The following is a 20813-nucleotide window of genomic DNA, read 5'->3' as shown; positions in this document are numbered from 1 at the left end:
CATTTCAAAGAACACAGAAACAATACTCCATATATAACCTTCTAGCCTAGGAAGGCATTCCATTTAAACCAATTCATTTCCTTGTTCAGCAAAGTGACAAGGTGGAAGGAAACGTTTATTCTTGGTATAGTAGGATGTATGGTGGTACCTCAAGGATGAGGTTTTAATTCCTCAGTCTAACTTTAGGGTTTGAGGAGTTTGTCTCTGGTTGTCTGTTGGGCCCTAAATCCAATGACAAATGTCCTTATAAGAATGAGGGAGATGCCTTGTTCACAACAGCTGGGACATGGAAGCGATGGGAGTGTCCATCTACGGAGGAATGGATAAGCAAAATGAGGGCTACAGATTATTAGCTTAAAAGGGAAGTAAATCCTGCATATATGACAACATAGATGAACCTGAAGACACACTAAATGAAGTAAGCCTGTCACAAAAATATGGCAGGATTCTGCCTGGCATTTATCTTTTCTTTTCCTTTTTTTCTCAGTACCAGGGTTTGAACTCAGGACCTTGTGAGGTTCTTCCCTGGCATCTAAAGGAGTCACAAATTGTAGAACCAGAAAGTACAATGATGGAGCTAGAAAGTACAAGGACTGGAGGTGGAAGAATGGGGAGCTCCTGTGTGGACTCTCCACTTTGCAAACTGAATAGAGTGGTGGTCGCTGCACAATATTGTGAATGTATTTATGCCAATGAACTATATACCTAAAAATGGTTAAAATGGTAAATTTTATTATGTGTATTTTACCACAACAAAAATAATAATAGTAATGAAAATAATGAGGTGGAGGGACAGCTGATATAAAGAAGCAACATGACCACAGGCAAAGGCTGGAGTGCTGTGGCCACAGGCCAAGGAATGTTGTGGCCACCAGAAGGCAGAAACAGCAAAGAATGATTCTGCCCTGGTGCCAGCCCTGGAGGGGGAGTATGGCCCTGCCCACCCCCTGAGCTTGGATTTTTAGCCTCCAGATGGTAGAAAATAAATTCCTGGTTTTTTAAAGCCACACAGTTTGTGGTAGTCTGTTGCAGCAGCCATAGGAAACTAGTATATTTGGCATAATGTTTGGGAAACAGTGGCATTTATTCACATGGGGAAATTTTTGGTTTCAAAACTCAGTAGAGGGTTGGGGATGTAGCTCAGTGGCACTGTGCCTGCCTAGCAAGTACAAAGTTCTGAATTCGACTCCCAGTACCAAAACAAAACAAAAAAACAAAACAAAAAAAACTTAGTAGGAAGAGTAGTAAAATGGCAGTGTAAAGATAAACCTAATCTGTTGTATGCCTGTAATTTCAGCACTGTAGGAGGGTGAGGCAGGAGGACTGCAAGTTTGAACCCAGCCTGGGCAATTTAGGAAGGCCCTGTCCCAGTGTAAAAAATAAAAAAGTGCTAGTGATGCAGCCAGTGTGAATGCTCTGGGTGTAATACTCAGTACCACAAAAAAGAAAAAAATATAAATAATTCACCCACAGACTCCTCCCATTGGAGCTCAGTATGAAAATGGGCTCAAAATATTTCTCCAAATTGGCATTTTTTTGGGGGGGGGTCAGGGGAATTGAACTCGCGTCCTTGTGCTTGTGAGGCAGGGGGCGCCACCACTGAGCTAAATCCCCAGCTCCAAGTTGGCATTACTATAGCAGCCTGCTTTCACTTTTCATAATGGTATGCTATATGGAGACATGAGTCTTAGTGTCATTGGTTCCTAGCCCTCCACTCTTCTTTCTTTCTTTCTTTCTTTCTTTCTTTCTTTCTTTCTTTCTTTCTTTCTTTCTTTCTTTCTTTCTTTCTTTCTTTCTTTCTTCCTTCCTTCCTTCCTTCCTTCCTTCCTTCCTTCCTTTCTTTCTTTCTTTCTTTCTTTCTTTCTTTCTTTCTTTCTTTCTTTCTTTCTTTCTTCTTTTCTTTCATACTGGGGATTGAATTTAGGACCTTGCACTTACAAGGCAGGTGGCAGAAACACTGAGCTAAATCCCTGGCACCCAGCCCTCCACTTTTACAAGCACCTCTCCCCTAAAGACAGGTGACGAAGTTGTGCAGAATCACCATCCCACACTTTTGAGCAATACACATTTTCCTACAAAGATGTTCTTCTCTTCCATACTTTGAAGCCAACACTACACTTTCCCAGGCACAATGAAAAGAAAATCTTTCCACAGCTCACTTGGAGCTGTGCAGGAAAGCAGGTCCTTAGGGCTACAATGATTATAGCTTGTTCTTAAGTTTTTGTGTTGCGGGAGAAACAGTGAGGCTCACACTGAGGCAGAACAGCTAACACCTTCCCAGACATAACCCCCAACCTCAGGCTGTGCTCCAGCAGGAAGAGGTGACATGACTATTCACAGAGCCTTTCTGCCTGTGGTAAGAAATAGCTTTCTCCTTGGTTCCCACAGACACAAGTGGGAGGAAGTCCCCAATGCTCTCTGATGCATGGTGGATACTGGGTTCCAGAATGTACATAATCAGGTCTGAATGAAGAAACCTGGGCAGAACAGGGAAACTGTCACCTTAATAGATATTCAGTTTTAGAAACTAACAAGGGAGTTGTTTCATCGTGGAAAGAAAGGAATTATTCTTCAACAAATTTCTCGATCTGTTTGAGCCAATTTTGGGATTATATACTATCAGTAATTATATACATGAATATAGCAATCTGTAGCCAACAGAATCTAGACTTCAGTCTGGAATGTGAAAAAAAGTCTTAAGTGTGTGTACTTTACTATGAAATCCAGGGCTGGTTGCCAATTGCATTGGCAACTCCAGGGCCTGGGAGTTACCGTCACCACTGTTGCTGGTTATCCACAGCAATAGCCTTTCAGGATCATTAGCTTCAACTTTGCTTCTCTAGAAAGCTCTGTGTATCTAGACAGCCAAGCCAAAAAAACAAGGACAGGTACTTTTTCAGGAAACAAATACTCTGATACTTCAAAAATGGTTTAACAATTGTAATTCTTCTGCAAGAGTAAGTTCCAAAGCACAGCAAGGCACCCTTGTTCGGCTTCCAAAGGGCAAGTGAGGTTGATTTCCCTCTGGCTCTTCTATGGCTCTGGATTGGTACAATCTCAGGAAATTTAAGAGACCGCTGAACACTTATTAGCACCATCATTTAAGCCATAGCTGAGTATACTTTGTTGTGTCTTCAAGGGCCACTGATCTCAATGCATAAGAGTTTTCATTTCCAGAATCAGTTGAGCCATTGCAAGGAAACAGATAAATATAAACTATAAACTATAAAACCACACTCTGGCTAGAATTCAAATGCTTCCTTCTTTTCCCTGATCTTTTCAGTTGTTCTAAAGAGATTTTTGTGCACAGTGGAGCTGCCCTTCAGGATAATGTTTTTGAGTACACAGACCAGAACCATATTGTTTTTATTAGAGGAAAATCTGTCTTTGCTTTAAAGTTATAATAAGGACCAGAAGGCAGAGAGGAAAAAGAAAAAGATGAGGGTAATTTTAAGCTATAATTCTAAATGTGTCCAAAGATTTTCTTCCCAGAGGCAAATTAATTGCTGAAGTAAAAAATAAAATGATTTAATGTTATGGAAATTCTCAGATGAATCTGTTAGAAGATTAATTTTTCTACAGTCTCTCTATCCTGCTCCTCCAAGCAAACTAGCCTTTCTGAAGCAGGCCTGCAGGGAACCAGACCCCAGAGTCTGTCAGGCAAGTATCACTCTTTCCTGGTCCAGAGTCAATGACTTCATCACCCAGGGAGTCAGAAGAGGGACAATTGGACACATCTTGGAACTCTGGACACGGTTCCTAGACCTACAGTGTCTTAACTTGCTCCACTTAAATGTGGTGGTAAAACAGGGCAACAGGGTGAGAGACACTCCCAGGAGAAGGGAAACCCCAAATACAGTGATGTATGCAGTTCACTATACACAGAACCAATCAGAAAAGTGCTATTTTGGACCAATGAGAAACTTGCCATTTTCAATTCTTCATTTGAATCTGGTGCTGTTTATTTGTATATAGTCACAAGCAATCAAAGGACACTATGTCTGATCCTTCATTTACACATAACAGGAAATCTGATCAGTTTTTTGACAGGACACTTTATACACGGCATGATGCCAAATGAGTGACAGGATGACTTTCCCAAAGCCTGATTTGCATAAAAGGGGAATAACCTGGGAATTTGGGGTACAAAAGACACCTTTCTCCCATCCTTGGGCTGCTGTGAGCCTTTTCACTGGCTTGCTCTCACTCTGCAAGAGTGTACTCCTTTTCTGCCCCAGTAAATATACACCTTCATTGCCTTTTCTGTATGTATGTCCAGTTCTTTGTTAGGGACACCAAGAACCTGGAAAGAAGCCCTACGGGATTCTCCAACTGGTACCAGTGGTGCAAGTTAGAAGGACAGGCGTATTTGCTTTGTGAAAGTTTGGCTAATGAAGCATTTTTCTGAAACAAGTGTAAGACAGACCCTGGGGTAAACATGGGTCATAGAAAATCAAGTTCCCAGTCTGATTTAAAGTGTGCCCAGGATGCCCATCTCAGGGCTGTGTCAGCGGGAACTGAGAGGCCACATTCACTCTTGAGATGAGCAGAGCACGTGTCCACAAAGGCTGCATTACTAGGTCCTATGTCAGCCTAGAAACAGACAGAGCTTTCTCAGACCTTGTTATGGCTGTGTCCCAAAGCCTCATGCGGCCAGAGGAGGCTGGATCAACAGTGTGTGATGCTGGCATTGATTCATGGTGCAATGGTAGCTAGGCTCAAGGGCACTAGGATTAAGGGTGTTAGTACTGCCTGCCCTAAGTAGCCTGGATAAGATACAAGGGACCGAAAGAGCTGTGGTCATCCCTTATTGCTTTGCTACCTTCTGCCACGAACTATTTCTCCTCTGCAATGCTACCCTGACTTGGAGACAGCGGATTCTGAACTAAAACCTCTACAAACTGTGAGCTAAATAAAGTTTTCCTCCTTTAACTTTGGATGTCGGGTATTTTATCTTGGCAACAAAAAAGTAACTAAAAGAGACCTGAACCCCACATTAAAATACACTAGTCTCCCTACTGTTTCTTGGTGTTGGATCAAGAATGGATTCTCGGCCAGGTGTGGTGGCGCATGCCTATAATCCTAGCACTCGGGAAGCTGAGGCAGGAGGATCGCTGTGAGTTTGAGACCAGCCTGGGCTACAGAGTGAGTTCCAGGTCAGTCTTAACTACATAGTGAGACCCTGTCTCCAACAAAAAAAGAGAAAAAAAAGAATGGATTCTCTGGTGAGATCAAACTCCCATGCTGGTCCCTGCATAAAGTGTGGGCACAGCTCACATTTTAGTCCAATGTTTACCCACATGGCCTCTGGGGACATTTTTTTTAATACATGGCCAGGCAGAGAAGTCCTCTGAAAACATGGTGTGCCGAGGATGGCTGAGATGTCCTAGCAAGGGAGCTTCATTATGAAGAAGCTAGTGACTAAACATAATGGTCTCCTCTGTTTTATGACACTTCATCCCAAGGGAAGAAAGAATTGATACTTGCAAGGAAATGCATGAGTGTTTAAGGAATGTGGTAAGAGGCTTGGTTATTTATATGGTTTGAATGTGTCCTATGAAGGTTCTTGCGCTGGAAGCTTGGTCCCCAGTGTGGGGCTAGAACTGCTTAGGGGCGGGCAGCCCAGGGGAAAGCAGTCGTTGGTGGGCACTATCTTGGAATAGACGAATGCTGCTCTCATGAAATGAACTAGTTCTCACGAGAGTGGGTTGTTATGAAGCAAGGCCAACCCACTTGCTCGCTCCCTTCTGCATCACTTTCTGCTTCTCTGCCATGTTATGATGAAGCCAAGATGGGGATTCCCATTCTCAGACTCTGAACCTTCAAAACTGTGAGTGAAATATACCTCTTTTCTTATATTAAGTACTGGATCCCAGATATTCTGTTATAGCAACACAAAATTGACTGTTGTAGCTAACTCAGATGTTTCCTACAATGGTCTAACCTGGACTGTATTTTAGGCAGCATAAACTCTGCAATGGGCTTTAAGGAGAAGAGCAATGACAACTTTTGTCTCTGTTGCCAGTTCACAATTACAAGGGCTTCACATTTCTTAGCCCGGTCACTTTGATTCAAATGCGCAACCTCACCTACCTCTCTTTGGAGGTTGATGTCTGCTCCCTGCAGAACCAGCTCCCTCACACAGTCCATGTGGCCAGCATAGGAGGCGACCATGAGGAGTGTGGTGCCATGCTGGGTGGAGGAAAGACAGATGAACAGTTAGGCCCCCGTTATGTCAGCGAGCCCTTTGGGGGTCCTGGAGGAGGGAGAGCAGAGATGTCAGCTCATCCAGAACATGTCCAAGTGTCAAGCTTCCTGCAGTAATACAGGAGCCTCATGAATAATCCTATAATGCAGACTGGACAGAAAAGACTGCTGAGGTTGGAATTTTCAATTTACAGATTCATTTCCATTACCTTCAGAAACACAGTCCAAGTTAACCACAGTTATTGCGTTTTAAGGAAGCAATGCTAAAATGCTCTCATTTTATGATTCACATTAAAAAATTCCTAAGCCAAAATATAGTGATTAATGCAAAAAAAAAAAAAAATTGGGCCAAATGGTACTAGTTGGTTTTCTATGTTTCTAAGTCTTTTACATTTTTTTTCCTAATTTTTATTTAATTAAAATATTTAAACTTAGAAATTTTTGACTGCAAAATGATTCGGATAAAGACAAACAGCACTGTGATGGACAGAGACTCCAGAACTAAGAGCCCCGGCCGCTGAGGACAGGCCCACCTACTACTGAACAATGGTATAACCTGGGGCAAGTTGCTTGCAATTACTGGGACCCATTTATTTCATTTCTAAACTGAAATGTTGGAAGGAGTGGTCACCAAGGCCTCTTGTAGCTATGAGATACAAAGTCTTGGGGACTACTGGTGTAACTCAGTGGTAGAACTTATATGAAAGGAAGGAAGAGGGCAGAAAGAAGGAAGATTTAAGGACTTGAGATGTACCATATGACATGGATTCTTCTCATTAAAAGAGACTTTTATAGCTTAACTTATGGTTGCTTTCAAGGGTTTCAAATTGCAACATTAGCCATCCCTTTAGCTTATTTAGCAACCTGCCTCCCCAGAGTGGATGGCAAGAGGGAGGCTCTGCAAAGAAGATGGCTCATTAGGCAAAAAGCCAGTAAGGGAATTTTAGAGGCTTTGCTTGTCATTTCCATCTGGCATGTTGTGTAGGAAGGTAGTAGTAGAGTAGCGTAGTCACTGAAAGTATGATCTGGGGCATGTTATGAAACCTTTCAAAGTCTCATCCTCTTTATCTGTAAAAATTTTTAAAAATTTAAAAAGTATCTGCCTAATTAAAAAGTAGTAAAGAAGATGATTTAGGCAATGTGGGGGGGATGTCAGATATTAGTTCAGCAGGTGTTAGATCAGTAAATGTTAAGTCATCACCTGGTTTTTGCTGACTTCTGTGAATGGCCACACTCACGCTCAGAGTCTTATTTGCTTTATATGCAAAGTCAGTGGAGTCATGAGAAGCCAGTGGCTACCTAGTGGTTCTTAGGATGCTTCTACTCCACATAAGCTTATCTGGCATTTGCTGTGAGACTGTTACAGAGACTGTAAATCCGTTACCTAGCTGAACTCATTCATACCTCTGTACTCTCCAAGATCAAGTGATAAGCCTGGTATCACCAACTTCCTCTTGAATATGATGTGTTTATTTACATAGCAGATAGGAGAAATGTTGGCGCTATGGCCTGGATGGGTCCCACAAAATCTCACACTGGCTGGGTGTGGTGGCACAGCCTGTGATCCCAACGCTCAGGAGGCCAAGGCAGGAGGAATGCAGTGAGTTTGAGGTCAGCCTGGACTACATGGCCAGGCTCTGTCTCACAAACAAAAACAAACAAACAAAACCTTACACTGAAATCTGGTCCCTATAGTAGTGATAATAAGAGATGGGGTCTTTGAGGAAGTGACTAAGTCATGAGGGTTTTGCCCTTGTGAATGGACTGGCGCCCTTATTAAAGAACCTGCAGGGAGTTCCCACCCCCTTCTACCAGATAAGGATGCACCAACAGGTCACTATCTATGAGCAGAAGTGAACTTCCAAATCTGCAGGCACCCTGATCTTGGATTTCCCAACCTTCAGAACTGTAAGCAGTAAATTTCCACTGTTTATAAATTACCCAGTCTAAAGAATTCTTTTAAAGCACTCCAAATGGACTTAGACACTTGGTTTAGAGCCAGTCTAGCTGGGTATGATGGTGCACACCTATAATCCCAGAACTCTGGGAGGTTGAGGCAGGACTGCAAGTTTGAGCCCAACCTGGAGAATTTAGTGACTTAGTGAGACCTTGTTTCAAAATAAAAAATAAAAAAGGGTGGGAATGTAGCTCAGAGCAAAGGCCATGGGTTTAATTCCTACTACCAATAAACTAAGCTAAAATAAATCTGACTGTATAAGCTATGAATATATCCTTCCACGAGAGGCGGGAAAAACATTTTTTAAAATCATGGGTCATGTTGGTCTCAGAATCAATAATAATCCAGAGGAAGCAGAGAAGTACAAAGCACTTAATTTGGATATTTAAAAAAGAAAAAAATGTTAGGCTCATCTGTTTTAAAGAAAAGATGAATTAAACAACAACAATGCTTCTTCAAGGATTACATTTTAATTTATACCATGGTCACTTGAGAAAAGGTCAGGTTAACACAGAGAAGAAAGAGAATAAAGAAGTATTGTATTAAGCTACACACAATTTGAGGCATGATAAAAATATGGTGTACACTTAAATTGTAAAAATGATTACAGTAAAAGGCACACTGCCATTAATTCCTCTCAAAATGCCACCCCCTATTTGAATACCACACATGCATTCATCACTGACATGTATCCCATCACTGTTGCCACTTTCTGAAGCAGTTCTGGAAGTCCTCCTACGCGAGGCTCTCAAGGTCATTCCGACTTTCAGGAAGAGCCAGGTGTCACACGGTGCCAGATCCTGTCAGAAGGGTGGGCGAGGATGCCCGCCATGTTTTCATCTGACAGGAATTGCACTCACTGTTTTGATCTGACGAGGACATCAAAGTGGCCATAACAGCAGCACTGAAGACTTGAAAGACTTTCAGAGCTGCTTCAGAAAGTGGGAGGAATGATGGACAGCTGGGTTCACAGCAAAGGCCACCATTTTGAGGGAGATTAATGACACTGTCTCTTACTGTAATAAATTTTAAATTTTTTATTTAAACATTTGGCAGTTTTTTTTAAAAAATCACACTGCATATGTATTTCCTTTCTGTTTAAAATGTACTGGTGTGACTGACTTTAATTCTCTAAAGATTAAGGCCACTTTGTTTTATGGATTGATCTTAAAACGTATCTTTAAAAAGCAAACTGATTTTGAACAGTGGATATAAAAATAAATATGCACAAAATTCCATAAAACTAGGCAGTGAAATACATATGTGAACACACCTAAAAAAAGGCTGGGAGAATCTGCCAGTGCACATCCTTGTGGTAAATGTGTATCACAGAGATGGGCAAAGCAAAAAAACGTGAACATCACATGCAGGTAGCCTTAATTTGGGAATTGAAGATGAATGGCAGCAAATCGGAGCTCTCGGTATAGAGTGGGTGGCTTAGAAATAAAGTATTTGCTCTTTATAATGCTATTTATTGGCAATGTTTGTAGATAGTCACAATTCAGGTTGAGGACAATTCCCAAGAGAGCTCTGTGGGCCCCTCCTCAGCTCTAAATGTGTTTATAGGTTTCCTAGGTAACAGGACTGGGTCCCACTAGCCAGAAGAGCTCTAGTTTAGAGATCTATGATCAACCCCAAGAACCATCCTGCAGAAACCAAGCCAGTGAAATTCCAAAAGGAATAAAGGCTGGTACTGTTTCCAAGTATCTCTGACCCTCAGTCAACACCAACCTGAGAGGGCCTTTCAAAATAACAAGATGTTTGACATGGCCATCATTTAGACTTGCTCCTTGGCTTAAGAAATCACCTTTCCAGAAATCTCCTGATGAAATCACTGTTTTCATTTTGAATGAGGGACAATGTATAAACATATTTGCGTCTAAACAGGGAGCAAGATGTTTGGCCAAAATAGCTGCAGATGACCTAGTAAACAGACAAGGACAGAATTCAAACTTTGCCACAAGGGAGGCAGTAGGACATGGGAGTTGGGGTACGGGAAAGGGTAAGAACAGGGGTTCAGCAGTGTGGCCTTGAGACTCCAGAAGCCAGGAGGAAGACACTGGGGAGAACACACAGGGATGGCTTGAAGCAAAGGGGGGAATGGTGGCCATGAATGTGGTCGGAGACTGAGGTCATCATGGTAACTGACCTCCCTTCTCACAGGCTGGCCAGGTGAGACTAAGCAAGACCAGGATGTCCTCAGGTGCCAGCTGGGGTTCTGGCAAGGAGAAGTTGCTTTGTGCAAACTGGGATAAACAGAAGGAAGTTTAATAAAAAGACTATTTATAAACCTGTCTGGGTATTGGAAACTAAAAAGAACAATGTAGCTCAGGGAGGTGGGAAGAGTGGGGCCCCAGGACCAGCCAGGCCTGAAGGTGTGAGAGGATGGTAGTGCCTCTCACAATGCAAAGTGACAACACTGCTGCTCGACAGAGCAGGGAAGGCACTGGGCTCCCATCACCCTCTCCTGTACCCTCTGACTCTTGCTTAAGCAAGTTCCCATGGGCCAAACCTACCTAGAAGCCGGGGGGCAGGGAGACAGCTGGGGAGATCTACAGGGTTCAAACTCTGGAGCCAGCGGGAGAAGGGTGTAGAGTGGATCTGGAGGTGAGAACTAAAGCTATCCCATGCCCCAGGACGTGAACCAGAGAAAACTGTTTCCCTCTCGGGCTAGATTCTTCTAAATGTGTGCAATAAAAGCTGGAATGGTCCACCCTATTTCCAGGAAAATAATATGGTTTCTTTGAAACCATTGTGATTCAGATCCTAAAATCACCTCTCATCTGACATCCTCCTTGTCCCCAGAAACATGAAGAAGTCTCACAGAGAAATGGTGGCTGCCAGCTGGGGAGGGAGAGGGCTTCCTAGGTGGTGCCTGACAGTGTGCATAGTATCTATTTTTATTCCTCCTTCTTACTTGCCAATTAGTATGTCTTTGTTTGCAAGAGGTGACAGAAGGTTAGGAGGCTTCAGTTTCTAGTTTTCTTATCCTTGTAGAAAATAACCTAACTCCCACGTCCATGTGTGCTCTACATTTTCCTCTCCTTTTCCTTCTTCTCCATCTCCCCTCCCCTCCTCCTCCTCTGTACCCTCTTCCTCTTTCCTCCCTCTCTCCCATCCTCCTTTCTTTCCTTTTTAGTGAGTTATTTCATGGAACAGCCTTTTCTTGGAACCTGCCCATCCGCTTCCCAGGGAAATGCGTCTTTTACTATTGTTTTATGCCTGTAACTGTTTGCTTTCTGACACCACTGTATCTTGGGGTTTTTGAAAAGGATAAAGCAAGCAAACACATGGACCAATAAATAAGCATTGTAAAGGGACACGCATTCACGCGATGCTCTCATGCCAGCGGGTGGAAAAGGATGCTCTGGGCATGCAGGTACCAGTATCCGTCCCTCTGTCCCTCCGTACACTGTCTCTGCAGTCCACATCCACGCGTCCACTGTTTAGCAGCAGCTTCAGCAGGGCCAAATTTCCTCTCCTTGCTGCCCAGAATGCAGCATTGGCAAGTGGAGTTTCCTTCTGCAAGAGCAAAACCAAACAGGATATTAAAAGTGACCTTGGCTAACGGGATCTCTTCTATGCCCAAAGATAATATCATTCAAAAGGGAGAGTTCTCAGCTGTGTTGAATCATTTGGAAGCTTGCTCCCCCAGCAACAGATGATTGTAAAATACTTGGTTGTGGGTATGAGACACCTGAGCCATGAGGCGGTCTGCAGAGTGGTAATACTGCACTACCAATGCTATGTTTCCCACAAGTGTCTCACCTTCCTGTCTCTGTTATGTCTTTGTTTAGTTTCCTTTTTACTTGAAATGAACTTTCCCCCATTCTTCAAGGCCAAGGCTCTAGTCAAATGCTACTTCCTCCATAAACCATTCCAAATCTCTCTTCTCCTGTAGGCAGAGCCCAATTCCTCCCTGCTCTGACCTTCCAAAGGAGTTTTTGAGCACTTTTTCTAGGGCCTCAGTACTTTTGGATGCAGCTACGTGGGTGAATGCTTCATTTCCTTCCACCCAATTTCTCCTGCTTTGGATGCAAGGCGCCAGAGGCTTCAGCTGAGAACAAGGAACCTTGGGCTAAGAAGGCCTTTCTGTATCCTTCACTCCATGGCTGGGGTATTTGAAAGCGGCAAAGTCAGTGTTGATCACACCTGTGGGAGGCACAGAACTAGAACAGGTCTTCAAGAGGAGTAGCAGAGCTGAGGCAGTAGTTTCAACCTGGGTTTGTACAGACGGTCCTTTGGAGGAAGAGGACTGGCTTAAGGACCAGATAGCCTGGGTTCAGGGCAGTTCTGTGCACATGCCTTGACCGTGGGAGTCTCCACGAAGATCACAGAACCTGCCTGCCTTGAAGTTTACCAAGAGGATGAAATGGTGTAGATTAACTGCCTGACATGATGCCCACCACACCACAAATGCTGACAAGTGCTGGTTTCCACTTACCCTTTTCTTTTCTTTACAAAGTTAGAATCAATAGGCAAATTGAATTTGAATATTATACTAACAGAAAATTTTGCTAGTCTTAGGAAATATTATGGTATTCACATTTTTTAATAAAAGTATGATAGATAATTAAATTAGAAATACACAGTCAGAGAGGAATTGGGCCCTCAAGGTCAGAGAGAGAGAGATCAGAATTGTGGCTAGAGGCAAATCTGAAGACAGCCAGGCCTCAGGATGGAGATGCAACAACCAGGCCTTCAAGATAAACAACCTGAGATAATACTGGTACCAGCACCATCTGGTCCAGTGGGCCCAGATAAGCGTCAGACACATCCTCCCTGCCCAAAATACCTTTGCTCTTTCCATGTATCCTTGCTACGTGACTTGTTTCCCTATTGATCAATATTAGCTAAGAGGATAAACTCATAATCCTATAGATTGGCTGTAGTTTAAGCCATGCTGCACCCATGGTATGATTTTGCTGTACAAATTACCCCTGACAAATGGCCTCCGTGGCCATCCATTCAGGACCCTTCCTGTCTCTCAGGAGCTTTCTCTTAAACCTTTCCTACTCTTAACCTTCTCGGTCTCTTAAAATTCATTCTTTGAAATTTAGCGAACTCAGCACATGTGACATTTAGGTCAGGAGTTATATATTTTGAATATCAAAAGCACTTTTGAGAGGGCTTAAAAAAAAACCTATCTGATCCCAAAGGCAGGTGCAATATATTTTAAAAATACAATCACGTGCCACATAACATTTGGGTTAGCAACATGTCACATATACCATAGTGGTTCCTTAAGATTATATTGCCTAAACTGGGTGTGCATGCCTATGATCCCAGCACTCTGAGAGGCTGAGGCAGGAAGAATACAAATTCCAGCCCAGCCTGGGAAATTTAGGGATTTAGCAAGACCCCAAGTTCAATCCCCAGTAATGAAAAAAAAAAAAGATTATATTACCTAAAGACACTGTAGCTATCTTAGTTTATATAAGTTCATGATAAAACTGCCTAATGCCTTGACCCATTTCTCAGAATGTTTCCCCACTATTAAGCAAAGCATGACTTAGCTGTGGGTTGGCCTTCCATGCTTTCAGTAACCCACCATGAACTGTGGTCCCAAAATATTAAATGTAAAATTCCAGAAAAGAATAACTGAAAAATTTTGAGTTGCATTCTATTCGAAGTAACATGATAAAACCTTGCACAATCTCACTGGCCTGTGGATAATTCCTTTCTCTGGAGTGTTCAGCTATTTATATGGTACTTACCTGTCAGTTAGTAGTCACCTCAGTTAACAGCTCAACTGTGCTTCTGTTTGTTATCTCTACTTTACTTAGTAATTGCCCCAAAGCTTAAAAGTACTGATGCTGCCAATTTAATAGTATATTGTTATAATTGTTTCATTATTAGCTTTTATTGTTAATCTTTTACTGTGCCTAATGTAGACAAGAAATTATAATAAGCAAAAATGTATACAAAAAGAATATGTAGGGTTTGGAAATATCTGTGGTTTCAGCAATCTACAGAATGTCTTGGAATGTACAGTTTCCCCTGTGGAACAAGGTATTGTATTAAATACAATGCTTAGTAAGTTAAAAAGAAAATGCCAATGATTTCAGCTATTCAACAAAGCCATCTGAAACGAAAATACAGCAACAGTGAAGTAATGACAACACTTGCTGGTGGGAAGACTTCATTTCAGAAGTCCTTCAGCACCTCCATTGCTGGAGCTATTGTGCATACCTAGATGAAGGAAGGGGGACGGGGCAGTGACAATCACATCACAAACATACTTTGAGTAGTTTCCGGGCTCCTTTAGGATGAAAAAAAAACCCATCTCAACAATGTGCCTTCCCTGCAGGTGTAAATGTTCCTGCCTTGGAATTTTCAAGCCAAGGGTGTTGATGCAGAGCTTGCTACATCTGCGGCAGGCTGGGTCTCATTTGTCCTTGTCATTAGTTACAAGGTGAACTTTGATCTTTGCCCACAGGTGCTTGATGGCAAGGCAGGTTTGACCTGCACAATAAACCATAAAACAATGCCCTGTCAACAAGGTTGCACGAGGCCAGAATAAAGTCTGGTAGGAGAATAAGAAAGAAATTAAAATGCATTATAGAAACAGCTCTGCTGGCTTTTCTTGAAATGTAAACATCGGAGAGAGATAAATCACAATTCATTTTCAGTGACTGTTGTTTCATTTTCAGCTCAAACACCTTTGAAAAACCATCTGCAAACAGCAAGCTCAATGGCCAGGACCTCTCTTTCCTTTAGGAGAGTTTTCGGGATTCCTTTTCTGGTTCCCCATAAGACTCTACAAACTGAGCTTTAAGAAAAGTTGTAATATTTTATTCTCTCTCAAGGGTTGGATTTACTGAGAGGTAGAGGGAGGACAGCACAGTTGATTTGGGGTAAGAAAGAGCTGGGATCAAGTTCTACCCCATCCCGGCTCAGCCCCATTAAAATGGAGATAGATAATAATGCTACAGTCCTGGGCTGTGGATTTAGCTCAGCGTTGCTGCCACCTGCCTTTCAAGAGCAATGTCCTGAGTTTGATCTCTGTTACAGAAAAACAAAACCAAAAACAAAAAACAGTACCTGTCATGTGTTGTTGGAGCACCAAAGTGAGAAAACATGTAAATTCACTTAGAAAACACACACTCAAGGAGTGTTGGTGATAAACACTCTCTACGATCCTTGCCCAGGCCGTGCACTCACTGAGTCATCCGCATGTGCTGGGACAGTGGCACCGGCCAGGGGCTAGGATTAGGGGTGGGAGATAAGTGTGATCTCTGCTCATGGGTGCTTTACAGCCTAAGGAAAGGAAGTCATGTCAACAGGCGTCATACGGTATTGCAGATGCCAAACAAGAGAGGCAGCTACTCGTGGTGAAGGCACCAAGGAGAGGATGGTCAGTTCTACCGGAGAGTGCAGCTGGGAGGGAATTCCTGTCATGAGTTCTGAAAGTCAGGGAGGGGCCCGGCTGGAGGAGGGTTGCCCAGCACTACAGAGGAGGGGTGGGAGAAGCAGACATGGAGGCCCCAGTGTCCTGGGGACCCACACATTTGGGGGGCTGGAGTGGCAGATGTGAGGGAGAGAGGGCTCTAGCTGAGGGAGCTAGGCAATTAGGGCAGATTCCCAAGGCTCCCCAGGGTGTGTCATTAAATCTGGACTATATCCTCCTGGGTCCTAAGTCTAGGAAGCATTTCAAGGTGAGAGACACCATTAGTTTTTCCTTTCAGAAGGGTCTCTGTGAGGAGGATCGAAAGTTCAAGGCCAGCCTGGGGTACTTACTGAGACTGTCTCAAAATAAAATTTAATTTTAAAAAAGTCAGTAAAAAGCTCAGTGGTAGAGCACTTGTCTGACATGCATGAGGCCCTGGGTTCCACCCGTGGTACTGGAAGGAAGGATCCTGTGACAGCCTCAGGAAGAAGGGATTGAAGTGTGAAGCCAGCCTGACATTGGCGCCTACCGGATAGGAGGAATACTGCATAGACAGGGCAGGAGACCTAAGGGTCTGTGTGGGCACCCACAGTGGGAGCGGGAGGGTCACACAGACTGGAGTAAATTTTAAGGGCTCAACAGACTGGTCTCGCAAGGTATATGCAGGAGAGGAAGGTTACAGAAAGTGCATAACCCCAGAGCTCTGGTTCCAGTGCCTGCTGGACTGCGGTCAGAAATACCCCGGAAGACAGGCTCCGGGGAGAAGTGATGAGTGAGCTTCAGTCCGAAGAGCCTACGAGGCAACTGGAGGAAAGAAATGGCTAAGTGTTCCCACGGCACTGTGGCATCTGTCAGGGATCAGGAATCTTTTTTTTGCCCCCATACACTTAGTTTCCACTTTTTAATTACTGTATGTTTGTGACAATAGTGGTTACACTCCTCTTGGGGAATTGGTGCATCTTAATCATTTTTACTTCCCTTCCCTCCTGGCCCTCCCAACTTTCCTCCACCCCCTAATTCCCCTTCCCATCTTGATCTACAGCTTACGACACACTTAGGACAGGCCATGTGGCGGGTACTCCACAGAGACAACCTCATGCGATCTTCAGCGTGGCTCAGGGAAGTGGGGACGGCACCACCCATTTCACAGGCGAGGTAGGTATGGAATGGAAGGCAGCCTGCAGTGCCGGGTGGTCTCTGCTTTAGGCTGCCCTCTGCTTAACCACCACATGCCAGCTCTCACACATTCTCCTTTAGCAGCAAGAGCCCTGGCAGCTTGGATCGCCAACAACTTCCTTCCTACCTCCATTCCAAGCTGCTCTCCTGCCCGGATGGAAAGTCCCCCAATTCTCCTTCTATTCCGCGTCTACGCCAATCACATTCCATGGATAACTTCCCAGTCTCCTCTGGGTACAAAGTGCACATCACCATAAATGGTACGGAGAGGGACAGGGACAAGTCTTTTAGTCTTTGAGGAGACATGTCTCCCCTCTCTCCCTCTCTTTCGGTCTTCACTTCCTAGCCTCCAGAACTGTAAACCAATACATTTCTGCTAAAAATGTAATTAAAAACAATACAAGAAATGATGCAGGTGAAAATGCTTTACATGAAGTACAGAGCACAGGGCCAAGCATGCTATTGCCATTTAACCTCTTTCTTGATTCTTCCAATCTTACAGTAAGACCATTGTGCTTTCCTTGTTCCAACAACTAAGGTTAAGATCTTGCTCTGCATCAGGCAGTAGGTCAAGCATCTTAACTGCTTTAACTCATTTAACTCTCCCAAAGCCCCAATGGAGCCAGTGTTTATTCCTATATTTAAGAAGAGGAAACTGAGGTGCAGAAGTAAATTACTCAAGGTCACACAGCTAGGAAGTAAGAGAACTGGAATTCAAACCCAAGTCTGGGTCCAGAGTCTGAATGCTTATCCTTGACATCCTGTAAGAAAAACTGAGGGTAATTCCACATTTGCAAATTTTCTTCTCTCTCTGAACTCCCCATCCACCCTACACCTGGGCTTTACTGCCAGAGTGTTGGTGAATACATTGCTCATTTGACACCAGAAATTAAATATAGGAATGGAAAGGGAGCAGAAACACAGATGGGAAATTGTTACTTGTACAGAAATGGAATTCTGATTAAAAGATAGTGGCAGCAGAGATTTAAATTATTAGTTTAGAGAAGGATTTTGTGCAATGTGGGCTTTAATTGTGGTTAATCTGAAGAATATCAGCTTTGTTCAGTAAAAAAATTTCTGTGATATCAGAGGCTATGTAAAATAAGGCTGTAACAATGAGTTGAGAAGCCATGGGCAGAAGATGTTTCTCAGATGTCCTTAGCTATTCTAACCCATGGTCCTACTTTGTGCTAAGTATTTGAAATTTTCAGAATGATTAATGAACATTTAGCCTAAACCCAGGGTTGCTGGTATTATGCTGAAGAAAAAGGTAAGTGATTTGTCCTGGGAAATTTTGCCTTAGAAACAGACCCATATGATACCAGCACTTCCAAACTCAGGACTCAAGGCCATGTTCAATCTCTTTAAACACATGTATATCCAAAATAGGCAAACATACATAGAAAAAAGTAGATAAGCAGTTGTCTGAACTGGGGATGTTTGGAGTAACAGTGACAGCTAATGGGTAGGAGGTTTCCTTTGCGGGTGATTTAAAATGTTCTAGGGTTGATTGTGCTGATGGTAAATTCAGCTCTGTGATTTTACTACAGATCACTGAAATGAATACATTAAGTGGGCAAATTAAATGGTTTGTGATTTATCAAAATAAAAAAAATTTTGTTTTGTTAATTCACTTTCTTGTGGCTCACCTAATTAATTTAAGCTGACTGGTGAGGTACGGTTGATTGAGACAATTTACACACTGAGGACAGGGATGGTGTGCACAGGGCCTATCCTTCTGGCCCAGCACAACTGGCTTCTGCCACTATGATGAAACACAACAGCAGGATGCTTTACCTTCTTGGGTAAGAAACTGCTCAAGAAAGACCCAGATAATTTTTGTTTATCTGGCAATAGACACGTCCTTGAATGATTTTGGCAACTTCCATCCTGAAAAATAAAGCCTAAGCAGTGGAAATAGTTTCATGATGCTGAAAGCCAACGTACTAAAACCCATGAACTTGATTTCATGAAAAGGCTCAGATTTTTATTCTGAGTTTGCCTTTATGAGAGATGGGGGGGCAGGGGAAAAGGGGATGAAGGAAGGAATTAAGATGCGTTATGTACACATACCAACTCCACACAAGGAATGTAAACATTGTGTACTGCAGTATGGACTAATAATAATTAATTAATAAAATAACTCTAACATGCACGTGTATATTTCCTTAACCAGAGCCAATCAGGAGCTATCAATTGTGCAAGGAAGGTTACTGGAGGCAAAATGAACCGCTGAGATGTGATTGGTACCAGGGTTGGGGATACAGCTCAGATGCAGAGTGTTTGAACAAGCACAAGGCCCTGGGTTTGAAAAGCAAGAGGCGACTGCCACCAGCCAGGGGAGGCCACACATGCAGATGGAAAGGGCTCCATGTGGTTTAGGCACAAAGAGCCCCCGTGCTGTGATTCTGAGTCATCAAGAAGAGAAGTGTGATTTATAATGCTCTCTTTATTCTTCCACAAACTCATTCAAAATGTAGTCTTTTTAAATGCAGGCTATGAAATAAAAAGTCAATCCATTGCTCCTGAATCAAAGTTAATAAATATTCATTAAATAGTTACAAAACCTCTTGTCAATTTTGCTAATTGCTATATTTGGCATTCATAAAATAAGAACGACACATGAAATTGATTGTGGGTCTGTAGCATATCAGAGCTACTGACCATAGATGACAACTGGAGAAAAATCATACTTGAAAGATAAACTAAGTGAGCCATACACAGCTAAAAACTTTAAAAAGCAGTATTTAAAAATCCCTTCAGGGTCAGGGTTTACCTCAGTGGCACCGTGCCTGCCTGGCAAGTGCAAGGTCCTGAATTCCATTCCCAGTACTGGGAAAAACAAATGAAGAAAAAAAAATTCCTCCAAAAATTTTACAATACAAAGTCTCAGCTAGGTGTAATGTACCTGCTTGTAATCCCAGCACTCTGGGAGGCCGAGGAAGGAGGATGGCAAAGTTCAAGCACATTCTGGGCAACTTAATGATTTAGTGAGAACTTGTCTCAATAAAATAAATAAAATAAAATAAAAAGGGCTGGATATACAGTGTGAAAGCTCTGGGTTCAACCCCCAGTACCTCATCATTGCACGCTGTGGGTGCACTGGTAAGACAGGAGGTAGATGGGCAATGCTGCTACAGCTAAGCCTTAGACAGGCTTGGGACTCTAGTCTCCTCTGCTTGAACCTTTCCTCTCTGCTTTCCAGAACCCAGTTCTGTGGTAAATCAACCCCTCTTTCTCCCGACCTAGCATAGGTTACTCCTCTCTCCCTACTTCAACCTGCCAGCCGTGGGGTGGGAGATGGACCCCTCCATTCAGGTGTAAATTGATGGACATTTACATTGTTTGCACTTTTGGACTATGTGAATAATACTGCTATAAAAATGTGCATTCAAGTTTTTGTACGAACATATGTTTTCATTTCTCCCGGGTACATCACTAGGAGTGGAACTGCTGCGGCAGGTGGTAACACTGTTTTGAACTTCTGAAGACAGACCAGGCCGTTCTTTAAAACAACTGCACCACTTTATATTCCTACCAGTAATGTGTGGGGGCTCTGATTTCTCCACATCCTTGCCAATACTGTCATTGTCTATCTGGCTGATTACTCATCCTGGGGCGGGAGGGAAGTGGCATATCATTAGTTTTGTTTTTTTTGGTACTGGGGATCAAAGTTGGGTCCTTGCACTTGCAAGGCAAGCGCAAGAACAACTGAGCTAAATCCCTGGCCTCATTAGGGTTTTGATTTGCATCTCCCTGATGGCAAATGTGGTTGAGCACCTCTTCCGGTACATCTTCTAGGGAGAAAGGTCTATTTGGATCCTCGCCCATTTTAAAACTGAGTTATCTTTTATTATTATTATTGTACGAGGGATTGAACTCAAGACCTTGCTCTTATGAAGCAGGCAGCAGAACCACTGAGCTAAATCCCTGGACCTACCTATCTTTTTGTTTTTGAGTGTCTACCTTTTAAAGATGTCCAAGTTTCTACACCATTGTTAAGCAAATAAACCTTTGGTCAATTTTGGATCCCTGCTGCAGCCACTTCCTTTAAAAAGTTTTTTTTTTTTTTTTTTTTTTTTT

General features: G+C 43.0%; 1 protein-coding gene across 5 annotated transcripts in view; it reads right to left on the bottom strand.

Annotated features, from left to right (window-relative positions):
* Ankrd29 (ankyrin repeat domain 29) overlaps positions 1-20813 on the bottom strand; it is a 46640-nt gene that overhangs the window by 24958 nt on the left and 869 nt on the right. For 3 of the 5 annotated variants that reach the window (XM_033757302.1, XM_033757303.1, XM_033757305.1), the window contains exons 2-3: positions 11576-11686; positions 6094-6192 (exon numbers count right to left, since the gene is read on the bottom strand). In XM_033757302.1, the coding sequence (XP_033613193.1) occupies positions 6094-6192; positions 11576-11686 (210 nt within the window). The remainder of the gene's footprint in view (positions 1-6093; positions 6193-11575; positions 11687-20813) is intronic. The other 2 variants (XM_033757304.1, XM_033757306.1) reach the window with 1 other exon arrangement.

Source organism: Fukomys damarensis, unplaced genomic scaffold, assembly GCF_012274545.1.
Source record: "Fukomys damarensis isolate Sample0158 unplaced genomic scaffold, DMR_v1.0_HiC HiC_scaffold_30, whole genome shotgun sequence".
Classification (NCBI taxonomy): Eukaryota; Metazoa; Chordata; class Mammalia; order Rodentia; family Bathyergidae; genus Fukomys; species Fukomys damarensis.
Note: the sequence above shows the minus strand (reverse complement) of the source record. Positions and strands in the feature narration are given on the sequence as shown.